Source organism: Panicum hallii, chromosome 4, assembly GCF_002211085.1.
Source record: "Panicum hallii strain FIL2 chromosome 4, PHallii_v3.1, whole genome shotgun sequence".
Lineage (NCBI taxonomy): Eukaryota > Viridiplantae > Streptophyta > Magnoliopsida > Poales > Poaceae > Panicum > Panicum hallii.
This window is the reverse complement of record NC_038045.1, coordinates 48,661,760-48,679,572: the sequence shown is the minus strand read 5'-3', so window position 1 is coordinate 48,679,572 and position 17,813 is coordinate 48,661,760. Positions and strand designations below refer to the sequence as shown.

The 17,813-nt window shown below is 48.7% G+C and overlaps 2 protein-coding genes across 2 annotated transcripts; both read right to left on the bottom strand.

The window, feature by feature from the left end:
• Window positions 1-6,062: 6,062 nt before the first annotated feature.
• On the bottom strand, window positions 6,063-9,681 carry LOC112888456 (UDP-galactose/UDP-glucose transporter 7). Its single transcript, XM_025954676.1, has 7 exons — window positions 9,442-9,681; window positions 8,240-8,345; window positions 7,902-8,147; window positions 7,251-7,361; window positions 6,993-7,151; window positions 6,604-6,747; window positions 6,063-6,489 (listed from the first exon to the last, which is right to left on the bottom strand). Exons 1-7 carry the CDS (start codon window positions 9,477-9,479, stop codon window positions 6,322-6,324), a joined length of 972 nt encoding a protein of 323 aa, XP_025810461.1. The 5' UTR covers window positions 9,480-9,681; the 3' UTR covers window positions 6,063-6,321.
• Window positions 9,682-13,256: 3,575 nt separating this feature from the next.
• LOC112890593 (glutamate receptor 2.9-like) lies at window positions 13,257-15,507 on the bottom strand. Its single transcript, XM_025957455.1, has 5 exons — window positions 15,246-15,507; window positions 14,889-15,067; window positions 14,436-14,751; window positions 13,909-14,318; window positions 13,257-13,809 (listed from the first exon to the last, which is right to left on the bottom strand). Exons 1-5 carry the CDS (start codon window positions 15,505-15,507, stop codon window positions 13,273-13,275), a joined length of 1,704 nt encoding a protein of 567 aa, XP_025813240.1. The 3' UTR covers window positions 13,257-13,272.
• Window positions 15,508-17,813: the final 2,306 nt, after the last annotated feature.

The following is a 17,813-nucleotide window of genomic DNA, read 5'->3' as shown; positions in this document are numbered from 1 at the left end:
CAAGGACCACTCCATCTTTACAGTACGTGTTCGAGCCTGAGCTGCTTGTTGCTCCCGTTATTAATAGGCGCGCTTAGCTGCCTGGAGAACTAGTAAGCTTTGAAAGTAGAATAGCTCCAATGGTGGCATTGAAATTGAAGTAGTAGAGTAGACTCTGAATTTTCTTTAGCTCGAAGAGTTTGACAGGTCCAACCGAAGCTGGTGTTGAAGAACCCGGCGGATTCCCGTCGCCGGCGTTCTGACAAGACGCTCTCAAGAACACACGAAGAAGAAAAACAGAGTGCACAGAGATTTGTATACTGCTTAAACTGGCAGCGTTTTCCATATTGATCACTTAGATAAAATAGTGCTAACAGACTCCTAATCATGGCTGCTAACAGCCCTGCATGCACGGCATGCCGTTTTAGACGAACGTGCCATCCCACGTTCAACGAACACACCACGCAGCTCCTGAAGACGCGCTCCGCATGAAACCATGCTCTGAGCTCCGACTGACCCGCTTGACCAGAACAACCTGGTCAGCTTATTGACACGACACATGCTCTAGCGTACAGGATTACAACCAACAATCTCCTCCTAATCCTGACGCAGATACTTGATGTTGACGATGCCGATCCTCTCACATAGTTCCTGGAACTTCACGCGAGCTAGCGACTTCGTCGGTATGTCCGTGAGCTGATCACCGGTAGAAATCTGCTCGAGAACAATCCTCCCAACGTCCACACACTCCCTGATGTAATGATATTTGATATCGATGTGCTTTGTCCTGTCGTGGTGAACTGGGTTCTTACTGAGATCAATTGCGGACTTGTTGTCCACCTTGAGAGTTGGTGCTCCAGATTCGGCTCCAATAAGATCGCCCAGTAATCGAGCCAACCAAACTCCCTGACAAGCACCATTTGCTGCAGCTATGTACTCAGCTTCACAAGATGAAAGGGCCACCACCTTCTGCTTGGAAGATTGCCAGGTGACCGGACTTGTGCCAAGACAGTACAGTACTCCCATGGTGCTCCTCCGATCATCGACATCACCGGCGTGGTCACCGTCACTGAAACCAACCAACCAATGATCCCCACTTTTCCCCTTGCCATAGAACACGCCATGTTTCCTGCGTTCCTGCAATATATCGAAGAAGGTGTTTCACAGCCGCGCGGTGATCCTCCCGCGGATCCTCCAAGAAACGGCTCACATATCCCACTGCAAATGCAATATCCGGCTGTGAATTCACCAAGTATCTGAGTCCTCCCACTATACTGCGATACTCCGTCGCATTCACCAGGGGACTCTCACTTTCTTTGCTCAACTTCAATCGAGGTTCCATTGGCACTGCACAAGGATTGCAGCCAGCCATGCCGCTCCGTTCCAGAAGCTTTGCAGCGTATGCAGACTGTGAAATACTAATTCCTTCTCCTGTCTGCTTCACCTCAAGGCCAAGATAGTAGGACAGCCGTCCTAAATCACTCATCTTGAACAGGTTTAGCATCTCTTCCTTGAACTTGCCTATGCCTCTGCACTCAGTAATGATGAGATCATCAACATATACCCCAACGATGAGCCGTGCTTCTCCTTTGCCTCGAACATATACCCCATGTTCAGCTGTGCTCTTTTGGAAACTGAGTGACAGAAGGCCGCTATCCAGTTTTGCATTCCAAGCCCTGGGCGCCTATCGAAGGCCATAGAGTGCTTTCTTGAGCCGCAACACTTTATGTTCCATTCCCGACACCATGAAACCTGCAAGGTGTGCCACATACACCTCCTCTTGCAGTTCTCCGTTCAGGAATGCGCTCTTGACATCCATGTGATGTACCTCCCAACCCTCATGAGCTGCCACTGCCAACAAAAGTCTAACAGATTCCAACCGAGCAACAGTGGCAAATACCTCATCAAAGTCGATTCCTTGCCGCTGGATGTATCCCTTTGCAACCAGACGCGCCTTGTACTTCACAATCGCGCCATGCTCGTCCTTCTTCACCTTGAACACCCATTTCAGGCCTATGGGTTTGTGACCAGCCGGCAAGTCGACGAGGCTCCATGTCTTGTTTTCCTCAATGGACTTCATCTCCTCCTCCATAGCTCGCCTCCAGCACTTATGCTTCTCTGCCTCCTTGAAGGACGCCGGCTCTTCTGATGATGTAAACAGTAGTTCCCCGCCGTCGAGCACCCGTGGCGCCATCCCCGGCGGAGCTTCCGGTCCCAGCACGTCGTCGAGCCTGCGGAACCATGCTGGAACGTCGTCGTCGTGCTCAGCGTCCAGCATGTCGTCGATGTCGCTTGGCGGTGAGACGAACTCAATCGGTGCAGACGACATCGCGGGCACGCGCGGCGTCGTGGTCACGCTCGGCGTCGTGGGCGCGCTCTGCGTTGCACCTGGCGTCGTGGTCGCGGGCGGGGAGTTCACGGCAGCAGGGCTCCTCCCTGCAGGCTCACTCCCCGCGACCTGCTCGGTGAAGGCCGGGTACTCGATGACGAACTCATCCGCACCGCCGTTCCCGCCTCCTTCAGCTTCCACGCCCCAGTCCCACTGGGCATCTTCATCGAACACCGCGTCGCGCGTCATGTTCACGCGCCCATCCACAGGGTTGTACACCCTGTAGGCCTTTGAGCCTGCTTCGTACCTGATGAAAATCATCGGTGTGCTCTGGTCATCAAGCTTCTTGAGATGAGGCTTCGTGTTCTTCACATGGGCGACACAGCCAAAAGTACCGAAAAAAACTCACCGTTGGGCGTTCTCCATGCCAGGCCTCGTAGGGCGTCTTGCCGTCGAGGCTGCGCGTCGGTGATCTGTTGAGGATGTACACCGCCGTGGTGACAGCCTCGCCCCAGAACGCCCTTGGGAGCCCCTTCGCCTTGATCATGCTCCTTGCCATGCCTACCACGGTTTGATTGCGGCGCTCCACAACCCCGTTCTGTTGCGGCGAATACGAGGCCGTGAGCTGCCGCTGAACCCCTTCTTCCGTGTAGTACGCCCCGAATTCCACCGAGGTAAACTCTCCACCCCGGTTTGTGCGCAACACCTTGAGCTTGCGGCCCGACTCCAGCTCCGCCGCCGCCTTGAATCGCCAGATCGCCGCCGGCGCTTGGTCCTTGCTCGCGAGAAGACAGAGCCACATGTAGTGGCTCATGTCGTCTACCAGCAGCAAGAAGTAGCGGTTGCCGCTCGGTGTCGTCGGCGTGATGGGCCCGCAGATGTCCCCGTGCACTAGCTCGAGCACGCCTTCCGCCCTGCGCTGCGCCTGCACCGGGAATGGGCTCCTCCTCTGCTTCCCGGCCAAGCAGCTGTCGCACAGTTGATCTACATGGTCGATGTGCGGCAGCCCCCGTACCATGTCGCCGCTCTGGAGCTTCCGCAGCGCCTGGAAGCTGATGTGCCCTAAACGCTGGTGCCAGTGCCACGCCTCATCCGCCTTCTGTGCCGTCAGACACACAGGGCGCGAGATGTCGAGGCGGATGGTGTACAGTCGGCTGGGGGAGCGCTGCATCCGGGCAAGAAGATGACTCTGCTCGTCGCGGATCCGCATCACCCCGGCCTTGACGTGGATGTCGTAGCCCTCCTCGTCCAGCTGCCCGACGCTAATGAGGTTGGTGTCGAGGCGCGGGATGTAGTAGACGGCATTGAGCCAGCGGTGTTCCCCATTCTTGCAGGAGAACACCACCGTTCCACGCCCCTCGATCTTGACCACTGAGCCGTCCCCGAACCGCACCATCCCGGCGACGCCGCGGTCGAGCTCGGAGAAGACGGCGCGTGACCCGGACATGTGGTTGGTTGCGCCCGTGTCGAGGTGCCAGAGTCCTCCGTCGTCGGAGCCACCGCCGTCGAGCTGCACGAAGACTTTCGCCTCCACCAGCTCCACCGGGCTCCCATCTTCTGGCCTCTCCGCCACCGCCGGCGCCGCCACCGGTGCCGCGTTGACCTGCGCTGCAGGGGGCGAGGGTGAGATCTGAATCGAACTCACCCTAGCCATCAGCAGCGTCACCTCTTCATCCTCCGCCTGGGCTAGGTGGGCCGCCTGGTTCATGGGCTTCGTCGGACACTCCCGGGCCCAATGGCCCGTCTTCTTGCACCGACGGCATTGATCCGCCGCCACCTTCTGGCCCGGCCCAACGTCGGAGCCCCCGCCGGACAGAGCGCGCCGCGCGCGTCCCCGGCGTGCTCTGGACTTCGATCCGCCGGAGGAGCCCACCCCCTTCTGCTACCGCGCCTGTGCCTCCCACTGTCTCGCGTGAGATACAACTTGCCGTCGGCGCGCGGCAGCGGTGCTTCATCATCTTCGGCGTCGGCCTCCTGCGCCGCGCGCAGACGCCCGCTGACGTCCTCCAGCGTGAGTGTGGCGAGGTCCGTCGCGACTTGAATCGCGACGGCCACCTGGCGCAAGGACTTGGAAACGACGCGGAGGAGCTTCTCCACCATCTTCCGCTGGAAATCGTCTCACCCACGGTCTCGAGCTCGGCGGCGATGTTCTGCAGACGGATCGTGAAATCGTCGATGCTCTCGCCGGCGGTGAACTTAATGTTCTCGAACTCACGGAGGAGGCGCTGCGCCTCCATCTTCTGGACCTAGTCGCTGCCGACGCGCCTGGCCTTCACCGCGTTCCACGCCTCTAGCGCGGAGTCCTTCGCCGCCAACGCCGCCACCATCTCCGGCGGCACGGCGCTGGTGATCGCATCGAGCGCCATGCAGTCTTCCTGGAATGAGACGCCGCTGGGCTCGATCGCCTCCCACAGGTTGCGAGCCTGCATCTTCACCTTCATCACCAATGCCCACTGAGTGTAGTTGGTCTTGGTGAGCTTCGGCCAATTTGGTGCGACGCCGACGATCTCCCGCACAACACGCACGGTCTCACCGCTCCCGCCGGCGCCGGCACCCTTGCCAGGTTTCGTCGGCGACCCGGGAGGGGTCTCGACCTTCTTCTTGTCCCCATCACCCGCCATGAGCGCCCCGCGGATCGCCGAATTATGATTCCAGCGGCGGTACCTCGCCGCGATCAATTCCCTCAGCTATGATGCCAAATGTTGAAGAACCCGGTGGACTCAAGAACACACAAAGAAGAAAAACAGAGTGCACAGAGATTTGTATACTGCTTAAACTGGCAGCGTTTTCCATATTGATCACTTAGGCTATGTTTGGATCCAAGGGCAAATGGCAAATGGGCAAATGGCAAAATTTTTGCTCCTGTCACATCAGATGTTTGGACGCTAATTAGAAGTATTAAATATAGTTTAATTAAAAAACTAATTACATAGATGAGGACTAAATGACGAGACGAATCTATTAAGCCTAATTAATCCATAATTAGCAAAATTACGGTAGCATTTGCCCTTTTGCACTTTGGGGTGTTTGGATCCAAAAGTGCAAAAAAAGTGCAAAAGTGCAAAAATTTTGCTCTTTCTCTTTCTCTTTCCGTTGGATCCAAACAGACCCTTAGATAAAATAGTGCTAACATACTCCTAATCATGGCTGCTAACAGCCCTGCATGCACGGCATGCCGTTTTAGACGAACGTGCCATCCCACGTTCAACGAACACACCACGCAGCTCCTGAAGACGCGCTCCGCATGAAACCATGCTCTGATGAGCTCCGACTGACCCGCTTGACCAGAACAACCTGGTCAGCTTATTGACACGACACATGCTCTAGAGTACAGGATTACAACCAACAGCTGGGACCGGCCTGCATCTTCGACGTGTTTTTTTCAACTTTGTTTGTTGTTTCCTCAAAAAAAAAACTTTGTATGTTTCCTCTATGGTTGACTCGGATACCGGCCCTCGAGGCTTCGACACGATCCGTCACCGGCGTCTCACAATACACTCCGTGCAATGCCGATGACTCAACAGAGGATTTATGTTGCTTCTTGTAGAATGATTTTTCCTGAACTGCGTTGACCGGTTCTCAGTGGCGGTGGGAGCGGGACAGTACCGATTATTAATCGGTTCTCAGCAGAACCGATTATTGTTCATTTTGTTTTTTCTTCTATTTTTGATGAGTAGGCTAACATACCAGGGGGGAAAAAAGTGATGTGGCTGCCAACATGGCGAAAGACCACATATCAAAACTAGCTCAAGCGTAAAAAAAATGCAAGCTATTCATACTTCGAGGGTGCCTTTATATGGTTTTAGAGTTGGAGAGCCAAATCAGACTTTCACACTAATAATTCGAGGGCAGAAAATGGACTTTACACTAAAAATAGACTAAGGAAACTACCTCATCTATTCCCTTGAACCAACTATTTGCTGGTGGTGAACCGAGCCCGAGAAAATCGGACTTAAACTGGTGTTCCAGTCGTTATCAGCTCAGGTACAATTATAAAGTTACTGAATCTAGCGCTACTTGTGGACATGTGACTCTACATCTGGTACCAGCTTTCGTGGTGTTTTCTTTTTCTGCTTGTACTTGGCATAGGAGTACCAGACACCTCCAAATGTGTTGATCACCAGTCCAGTAACATTAAGAGCGTGTACTTCCACACCTCCCAACAGAATAAAACCCAGGGTCTGAAAAGAGGAAAGGAGACAAGGTGTAGGATGCCTTACATATAAAACTTGAGCTAAAATGAATCAAAGGTTCTAGCAACAGATTAAACTGCTCAGGCAAGAGCATAAACTTACCGTAGATCCGACACCCTTGAGAACTCCTACTATTGTTGTTGTCAGGGCAGAATTCACAATCGTGCACCAAAACATGGTGAAATTGAGAATGATTCCCATCACCAGAGAAATGACAAGAATAACACTGAATGACAGAGAACCTGTCTGCAGTTCACCAGATAATGTAAGTTAGGACAGAGGCATACAACAAATAATTTGATGCAGAAACCTAACAGTAATATTATGCTAATGAACAACAGTGAAGTGTGAGACTACTTGCTCTAGAAATCTCAGGAAAACATCGGCGGGTCATCATTGCGAGTTAAAGGGGTGAATCAAGGGATCATAAAGAGGTTGCTACCTTAGATTTACTAATCAAATTTGGATCATGCTGGATGCAGCATACTCACCTTTGCAGATAATACTGCAAGAGAATGGGGGAATTCTCCTGTTGCTATAATGAGGAAAAACAAAAATGGAAGTGACAATATACTGTTGTAAAACATCAAATCCACTGAAGAAAGACCATCCTCGGCACCTGATTTCTCCACCAGAACCAAATACATTGTCTGCATAGTGCATACAAATTCAGATGTCAGCTGAACCTTGCCTCAAGCAAGTAAAAGAAAGAATTATCTGACAACAAACCAGAGTAGAAATAACATAACCTGGAAGAAGACTGATGTTAGAGCCATGCAGTATCCATATAGGTCAAAGGAAAAATCTCCAAGTGCTGCAATAAGGACACCTGTGGCGGTGCAGATAACTGAAAGAGTAACCTAAAGTAATTTCGAATCGATCAGGATGTGGCAAAAAATTGCAAAGATCTGTTCATTCCCAGGGAAGAAACAATGCATTTCCACAATTTGCACATGATGAAATTTCAAAACAAAAATGTACAGCAGATCAAGAGTTTCAGTCACAATGCCAATGCCTTCCACAATATTTACCTGAAATGCTCACATAATTTTGCTAGAAAGACATGGATGCCGGAAGCCAAGCACTGGTGCTAACCCAGAATATTAAGATCTATTGGCTGGAAAGTTTGAAAAGCGTGATTTACGCTACCTAGTAAGGCTGGAATTCCCGTAAACTTTTGATTAACTATATCAACACATAAACTTTTGATTAACTATATCAACACATCAACTTTTGATTAACTATATCAACAGTTGTCTAAATTCATGACTGACAACAATTGAAGGAGCTCGATCCATTTTCAAAACATTAAATGGAGAAAGTGAGGGGTCTGCAGCTGGAGTAACCATTGTACTTATGTAAAAGGAAGCCCAAAGAAGTCTTCAGAAATGCATTCTTACCTGTGTTGGCGGCTTTCCTTTTCCCCGTATGCACCCACTCACCAACACAGCAAGGGGAGTGATCCTCTTGATTGCAATATACATAGGGATATTAACTCCTTTCAAGCTTGCTAGAGCGAATCCCACATTCGCATTGTAGAAAATTGACACCGGAAGAAGCTTCTTTGCAGTTGTCAAGTTGAAGTCTTTTCGTTTAGACATTCCTAGAACTTGACCAAAATGTATCAGAAGCATCGTGGCTATTTGCTGCAGAAGTAATGGGGAAATTGAATAAAACAATCAGGCTAGTCAAACATGGAAACAAATAATGTTTTCAAGTCTGTGATGTTTAGCAATACCTGTAAAGTGAGCAGGGTCATGGAGTGAACATACTGCATAAGAACTGCTTTGTTCACAAAAACCATTGCCATAGACGCAACTCCATAGGAAAACGCTGCAGCTAAGCTGCATGAACATATATACAGGGAAATGGTCAGAACTTCCAATGCACTTTAATCTTCAATCTGGTCAGAATCAATAGCTGTATAAAATAATGAAAAAATGCTCTTGAAAATATGCCTACTCGGCTAATCCAGCATCAGGTCCTGAATTACCGATGTGGTGAACCATTACTAATTTCTAAACTGTTTGTGGGCCCTCAACATGTTACCAAAGTCAATACAAAATTCCTAAGCCCTAAGCAAAGTGAAATCTAGTATGTTCGATTTAACTATGACACATCCGGATGGTGTGTAGTTTATTCAGGGTTTGTAATCAGGCAGTCAGAGTGTCAAGCAGTTGACTGCATATAGTACCGCCGGACGAGTAGGACTCTATGAGCTATTTTGTTCAGAGTTTCCACGAAAAAATAATGAAACCCATTTTCTTCGGTATCAAAGGACTCTAAATGCAAGACTTCTATGAGCACTTAGGCCAGTCTCAGTGCACAATTTCATGGCACAGTTGCCAAGACCGAGAATTAGGTAACTCTGTCAGCTGAATTTCATGAGAATAAAACTTCTCTCTCGTCTCATGAAACTCCCTCCTTCTCTGATTGACGATGTGGTATAGAATTTAATGCTACGAAACTCTCCATAAAACCCCATTTTGAATGGCCTTATCTGCCAAAGGACCACATTTTGCCTGTGACAGAGAGCATTAGGCCCGAGAACGCCCATGAAGACGGCCTTGCCTGAGGACAGGGTTGAACAGAGTAAATGCCACTCGTGTGCGCCAATCTGACGAACCAAATGGCAGCAGAAAGGGAAATTGCTCGCGGGAAAAGCCGCCTGCTCTTGCACGACGCCGATTCCACCACTTACCCAACACAACCGAATCGACCCCCCATTTCCGCGGCTCGTCCTCATCCACGAATCATGCGGCCATTCAGCTCCCCAAGCGTCGAAAACAGCAAGCGGTTGCCCGGCGAAGCGCCCCCCCTCGCCATCCCTCCCTCCCGTCCCCAATCCCACGGCGAGGAGGGGGAGGGTAAAGCAGAGCAGGGAAGGCGACAGAGAGGCGCGGCGAATGAGCGAAATAGGGGGGACGCGGGGGAGCTCACCTGAGGATGGAGCTGGGCTCGCCGGCGTCCGCCCCCATGTCCCGACAAGCCGCGGGGTCGCGCGCGGTCGCTCTTGCTCCGTGCCCGGGCGCGGGCTACATGGACCGGACGTGCCTGCCGACGCGTGCGGGAGAGGCCGGAGAGCGCGTGGTGGGGGAGATCCGGAGCCGGGCGGGGCTCTCTGTTTCTGCTTGCGAGCTCATTAAAGCCAGGCCTCGCTAATTGGTTTGCTAATTAATCCTCTCATTAGCGAGCGGCGAGGATGCAGGCACGTGCGAGGGGGGTGACGAGACGACGCGTGAGGAGGAAGCGATGCGCTCGCTTTCTCGCGCCCAAGCTTTCCAAGGAAGGAGACCGCGGAGATCGAGGTGGGATTTTTTTTCCTTTTGCCGGGGGTTGCGGGCCCTGCGGTGTGCCGTTGACGGCCCAGCTGCAGAAGTTATAATGGGCCTCCAAGCTTCAGGCAGCCCGGTTGGCCTAGAAAAGAAAGGAAGAAAGAAGGGAATTCTGTTCGAGGCCCACGATTCGACCGCGTGTGACGGCGGCCCAAATCCAACTGTCCAGGTCGTGCAGATTTGTGTTGGTTTGCATAGGGACGGACTACGGGAATTCCAATCCATCTCCCAGAAGATTTGAGTTTGAGACTACAGAGGTGTTTGGATGCTTGCCTAACGTGCCACGCCACACCACGCCACATATTTCGCGCTATAGGTGTGGCGGCCAAATCGGCGGCCGCACCTTAGGCGCAGTGTGGCGCCTAATGCAGGCATCCAAACAGCTCTTATGTATCTTTCCACTATTTGAGATTCGTATAACATAAACCGGAACTGGACGCAGATACGGATCCAGCGTGCCGCAAAGCAGGCGTCCAACGGAATGATGCGGAGCAGGAAGGCATGCAGGACAGGTGTCGCAAACAACATAGGAGGGAGATGGACGTGAGACTAAATGAATTCCAAACTTTCAATGGTATTTTCTCTCAAACCATATATCCAAAATGAAACCCATTTGAACTATATTTTTCGTTGGAAAGAATGAGATAAAATGAGATCTAGTATGCAATCATAAGTTTTTTACCTTAACGTTTCAGCATTTAAATATACTACCTCAACATTTTCAATACATACGATTTAACATTTGTTATATGCTACTTCAACATCTTTTAGAAAATTGTTTAATTAGCTGTTCCAAAGTGTTGGATTAGTATTTTTCAAGTGTTGTATTGGTTTAATAAAAATGTTGAATCTGGCATTACAAAGAATAGAAAAACAAAAGAAAATTTAAGAACAAAAACAAATGCCATGCTCGTAGGCTGATTCTCCCTCTGCTGACGGCCTGACATGAGTCTGCGATAAGGAGAGTCGGCGAGCTGTTTGCTGCATTGGTTTACGCGCACTGCCTCTGACATGTGTGCGCTCTTGCTGCTTGTGATCTGAGCTGTGCGCTGTAGAGAATATGGACCATACGGGCCGTGCGATAAACAGTTTATCCAACTTCCACAAGGTGTATAGGAACCCCCACATACTACAAGGGAAGCGTTGAGGCCGGATACATCGCTTGTACACACCAAATACGTACTATGATCATCATTAGGAATACTTGCGTTGTTCAAAGATGCAATTGAACCAAAGGATGTATCTCCGGCTATTTTCTATGTGATCCCAAGTCGTATGTTCCATACTGAAAAGGACACTTTCCTCTTCTATAAATTCCAGCTTGTTCACATCTGGGATATTTTTCTGTTTTAAAGTTGGGTTTGGTAGAATTGCAAATGAGTTTAGCATAAAAAGTTAGAGTGCTTTTGGTTCTAAGCATAACATATATCTGAACATATGCATAATTACTCACTCCCAAGTATTTCAAAGCTTCCACTTGGCTAAAAATTTGACAAAGTTCCAATTTCTAATATCACTGGACAATGGTAAAGTGAGTAGAAAAAGAATAATACGTTCATTGGACAGGCCAAGCTAATAATATTGCACCATGCTTCAATATAACCGTACAAAGTACAGCAAGTTTCAGTAAGTAATATTAATGGATCACTTAGAAGTTATCTACTACATATACTACACAATCATGCAGCACATCTGTGATTATCTGAAAACAAGTTAAAAACAGCAACAACAATTTATTTGAGAAATTTCTATATTTGATATCGAATTCGCACGCCTCATTTCTTTTAGCCTTCAATTCACATGACTTCCAAAATATGACACCGAGCGTGCAAATTCTTTTGATTTGGGGTATTTCTTCTTCTTTTCCATATTTCTCTCCTTTTCAAAAAATATATATTTTCTTGACACTAGCTAGCTTGTCAGGAGTACATAGCTTTTGCGGTGGTGTAGTCATCACCACCAAACTAAGGCTGAATATTCGCCTCAGTGCTGGTGCTTATTGCAAAAGGCTGGCACCGATAGTCTCACATTCGTGCAGCTGCTTGTTGAAGGATGACACGAATACAATACTCGGACAATTCATGTTGTCTCTGTTGTGCTGCTGGTTCGATAACCAACATATAGATGGGTTGTATTGTATTAGTGCATATCTTGGGGTATAATATAAATATAGATATTGAGAGGAACTATAATAACATTTGTGAATGCAACTATTAGCTCAGTTTCTAATAAAAATGTTTACGTAATCACTCGAGTAATTCCAGAGAAAAATTAGCCATCGACGTCTGCTGGTAGGGAACAAGCTCGAAGCAGTCATCATTTTGAACTGTTCGTTGTCCTCCTGTGGTAAGCAATTTGAGCAATCAACGGCATGGGCCAGACCACTTGAAATCAAAGTCGCGGGCTGATTAGCTTGAAAAATAACATTAATTCCGGCCGGCCGATCGATCAGGTTAGTGCACATATACATAGAATGACATTCACTAGAGATTCAGTTTATTTCAGATTTCTTGCATCAACGCGTAATGACGTAAGTGTATTAGGAAACTTGCATCTGAAGGTAACACTCCCGGTACTGTCTATATTTTAATCTGTTCCGTTCCGCGGCCATTAGTTTCTCCAAAGTTGCATTGATTACATACAGGAAACTTTTTGAGCTAGCCTTCTTTTTTTAGTTGTTTTATTTTTTTTAATTTTTTTTGAAGAAATGGTTATTTGTTCAAGTGTGCCGTCTACTCTACAACACGTATGCATGCATGCAGTCGGATGAAGTTTCTTTGAAGTTCAGTGGGGTCGTGGGTAAGCTGAGTTTTTTTTATATATATAGAAACGAACGAGAACTTTCATCCGCATGCACAACCTTTAGTTCAACCTCTGAAAACTCATTGTCGATGCGGCTTAAAAAAAACCGGTTTGTTTCACTATCTTCTTGACTCTTGAGTAGTAAACCCTTTTATCGTCGCAGCAAGACTAGGCAATCGATCTGGTTCTGGTCTTAGTTTTCTGACAAGTTCAAACCATCATCTGTGATCTGTATGGCTAATTTTGTCTAACCAACTCAGTCAAGCATTCTGAGTTCTCTCTTGTCAGAAGGCAACTTGTCTTGTTTTTTTCTGCAAGTAACCGATCTGGAAGACTTCTGCATTCCAGATGCGAGAATAGAAGGTATACTCACAAAGGTCAAGTAGTTGTGTTTTGGGGAAGGGATCCTTGTGAACCCGTCTTTGTATTTTTTTTTTCTCTTACACGGCTCCCCACCATTTTCGAGAGGGAAAAAAGGTAGATCACTAACACATCTAAAACTGGCTAATTATCCAGTCTGGGCACTGGGCTATCGTCTATACACAGAATTCTGCAGCACATCGTCAGACAGTGACTATCTGCAAAAAAAAAAAAACTGTTTTCCTATCTGCTGTTTTGATCTGCTGCCTAGTGCCTACAGACGCCTGCCCACACCTTGGCCAGTATCACTCATCTCGATCCGGATACAAACTTCAGGCACAGAGCCATTGGCCATGCTACCCTGCACTGGACCAGCCTCTTCGTCACCGGTGCTTCCGCCACTCCCAGGGGCACCCTGGGAACTGTTATCCCTGACTTCATGATGGAGGAGTTGATCAGGCACAAAGCCATTGCCCGTGTCGTTCTGCAGAGCTCTGAATTCTTCATGGCGCCCACTTCCACCATTCTCGTCTTGCGATACAGAACCTCTCACTCTGAAGTACTTGGCATAGACCGATATGGAGATGCTTATGACCGTAATGGAAGCTGAGACACTTCCAGTGATGACAAAGAGACCAGAGAAGCTTCGCAGAGTGAGAGGCGTGGAATCAGTAATCGGAGTGCTATCGCCTTTCAGTTGTGCAGCTGAGCCTAACCATTCCTGTTCGATTCTTGCGCTCTCGTTCCCTCCGGTTAGGTTCAAGATAGCAATTGAGAGATCATGCACCAGCGGAGTACCTCTCGGAAACACCTGAAGTCAAAAAGGATGGTGCTATTAGTTTGGTCAGTTTTTCTTTGCCTTGTAGCAGCCAAACTATTGAACAGACAAATACAATAGCAAGGAACTTACAAACGCAAGTCCAGGGGTCTTGTACAGGCGCTCACCCATCACGAATTCTTTATTGTTTTTATCGGAGAGGAAATAGGACAAATAGGGGATCTCATCCACGATGGCTGACACTCCATCTTTCTTGGATCCCTTCCTCAAAGCTTCAGCAAAGCCTGTTTGATTCTTAAAGGTCCTAAGCTTATCATCTTTAGCTCCTTTATTTCTCAGAAAGGATCGCACAAATGCTCCTTCTTGGTATCCGATGTTATCACCATTGCTCACCAGCTGGTCGAGACCAGTCACTGATGGCCGGAGCCTCTTTGCAGTGAGCATGGATGACAAGTTTGCAGTGTAGCTCTGCACTAGAACCAGCACCGCGAAGCACCATATCACAACAACAACTTTTGACAGAGGGCTTCTGATTATCTGGCCTGTAATAGAATAACACAGAAAGGCATTATCTTAGATATGATCATCCATATATTACTATAAGAAGGTACATAAAACCATCACATACTGTTAGAAAACTTTAAGCTCGAGGTGCTGACCATGAGAAAACGTCAAGGTGGAGAAAGCAAAGTACGAAGCGGTGGTGAACTGTGCCACGCTTGATCCTTGGTACACTGGATTCCTGGGCCATTCGATCACCCACACAACAAAGCCGGTGAAGAAGAAGAAGCCCACCGTAGTAAGCCAGAGTTCCTTCGTCAGTGGCTTTAAGAATATCCATTGGATTGGTGGTTTGGAGTCATTGTCAGCGAGCACAAGCAAGGACACACCAGATGGTGCATATGGCATTGTAAAATCTACAATCCTGGCACGGTCATCAGTTATGGTCACATCACCCACTGCTCCATCAAACACCTGCTTTTTCACAGAGAAAAACATAACAGATGAAACAAAATGCATTCAAATTCCCTCAAAAAAATAAATGCATGGAAAAAGAATAAAAAACTTCAGGTAAACCTTATAATAAAAGGATATTTGCAAATAATGCTCACCCTTTCAGATACATTCCGTACTAGCTCGTCGTAAGTACCATTGAAGGCACATAACTCATAGCATGGAGGAGATTGTAGCTTGTCCATAGCGGCCCTGAATATATCGATGGCGACGTTCACAAAATCTTTAAAGGCGTATTTTCTTGGCACAGCAATAAGCTTCACAGAGCGCCTTGGCACTGCGCATTCATGATTAAGAAATGTTTTAGGATCATGTCAATGTGACAGGTCCAATCTTCTCAAGTTATCATGCCCATGAGGGAACAGATAAAAAGTGGTATCAATATGGTGTCAGCTCTTTTTTTAGAACGGTTGGACGAGGAGCACAATAATAATAGGTTAAGGTTTCTCCGTTACCAGTAGCTTCTGCACACTTCGGCAGCTGATCGATGGTAGCATCTCTGCGTGAGCCACAGGTGTGCAGGGCGGCCATGACGTAGGCGGCGGCCTCCCCCGCTGCCATGGAGACCCCGGCGGCGCGGCTCCTGCTAGTCTCGTCGTCCACGACGCCGGCTCGCCGCGCCGCCGCCGATGCACCCCGAGTCGCCGCGAGCAAGATGATGATGATGATGAGCGGAGCGACGACGGCGGCGAACCTGCGCCTCGTCCGATCAACCATTTATATATTCTCCGCCTCGACGGAGTTCGATCTTGTCGGGAATATTTGGACACCCACCCACCGGGATAGACGATGATCTCCCTAGCTAGATTATTCTGGTAGCAGCCATGCATCTCCAACTCCAAATGCTAGCAGCTCCAGAATTGTATATATAGAAGCATCAAACTCATCAAGCATACGTACTTAAACTTGACAATTCGCCGACACGTATTCCTGTTTGACGATGAAAAACTGCAGAACCATCGCTGTCACGAACTCGTGGAAACGTTCCACACGGCAATGCAATGCTCGATCTCCAAGCAAGTCTCGATCGATCATTCAACTTTTCTTGATCGATTCGTAGGGTCGGGGGGGACAGTTTGATTGGCAGACAATTATTCGGGAAGAATATAATCAGGTTTCAGACAAGGCTGTAAGAGGCGAATGCACTACTTGACTTTGAAGATTTTCCAGAACCGTTGTTGTTACATGCGATCAAGTAAGTAGTCACGCAGTACGCACACTTGGTCAGTGGTTAGTCGGTCTTTCCCCTACAGGTTTTCTTATGACTTGGTCGTATGTGGATACCCGAGCGGTTTCAGGCTGCACCCAGCTGACGAAGCTGATCCCTGACGTGCCGAACTACGAGTGCCGCTGCGACCCCGGCTGGTCCCAGGCCTGGAAGGCCATCCCCTTCTCGTCCTGCGTCATCTCCACGGTAACTGTTGAGTTGATCGATCCTGACCTCTTTAGCAATCTTTAGCATGTGCTGGTTTTCATTAGTTCACCGACAACCATTTAATTTCCGGCCTGCACAATTTCCTAATGAATTTTCCAGCCTGAGCAGCCGAGCCAATAGCTAGGCTGGTGTCCATGTCTCACAAGCCCAGGACGATGGATGAAAACTGCAGAATGCAGAGCAAGTGTGAGCCTTTATGCTAGGAGGAATAATTGCATGAATCAGGAATTGCATGAGTAATTGGAGTTGTTTTAGTTACAAGATGCAATTGGGGTTTAGATATAATTTGCTCTTTGCTTTGTATTCATAGCATTTTTTAAATTGCTCATTTTCTATGGGACATTTAGACATAAGTAGAAAGTAGATAGGTAGAACAATGGGTGCGCCTCACTGTATAGTTTTTTATTTAGCATGCTGCCTTATAACGCCTCTTTGTCCATGCCAAACTGTTAGTATACTTTATTTCTTTTGATAATGTTCTTGTGCTTCCTCTCCCGCCATCACTGGCAACGTCTTTCAGGAGCATGAAGTGAAGCTGAAGCCCATTATTGCTGCTGCGCAGGGTGCTTGCGGCTTTGGAGATCAAGCAGCAGCAATAGGGTCAAATGGGAAGTTTGCTGACTTCAAGTAGCATTGTTATTCCAAGAATTAGGAATGGACTTTAAACTAGCTAAATATGTGTAGGAACAGCAGTCAGTAGCATATAGAATTTCTAAACTGCATAATAGTTGTTGTTAATGTAATATTTTTTTGTTGCCGTATTATAAATATACCGTAAAGTTCCATCCGCATGTTAACTGCCGTAATAGGATTAACAAATGGTTCGATCCACGAGAACCATTAGAGCACCCATCCAAGTGACTTAGGAAGAAATGGTCAGAGCGGTGCTTCTTCCATCCCTAAATGGATCGATGGATAGTTCCAGGTCGCTTTATGGAGCACCCACGCCCATCTTTATCCGGGAGGCTGGGAGGTGTGTCTCTATCCTCCGCCAGCAGATCAGAACTGTGCTCCCACAAAGCTAGGGAACCATTAATTGGTAGTATAGGTTAGCTACTGAGATTCTTCTGACACACACTTGCGCGATCATTTGAACTGAGCGTCTACGGCCGGGTTACGTGTAGACCTGAACTTACATTACATTACATGGCTACCTGTCCAAGGTTCTCTCTTTTGACGGGGTAGCTGTTCAATGTCCGCGTCGCGGTCTCCGAAGAATTGTAGCCTCCGCCGGATGGGCGGAGGAACCGCTGGTGGTCTGCTGACCTGCGCACCGTCGTTGGCCCGGTCGAAATCCCTCGACGGGACATGGAGAAGTCGGGCTTGCAAAACCGGGCCTCGGCTCGGCCCAGGAAGTGCTTCGCGCATGCTTGGATGCCCCGCCACCGCCAGGCCGAATGAGATACCGTCCGGGGCGGACGGCAAACGAAACCCCGACCACCCCGAACCTGGGCGCCGCCCCGCTCCCGCGGCGCGTTCCGCCGGTTCGCCTGCGCCGCCGTGCTCGGCGTCCTGATGCCCGCCGTGTGTCTCGTGCTGCCGTGCTGGTGCTGCTCCCGGCGGCAGGGCCTCGTCGACGTCGTTGTCC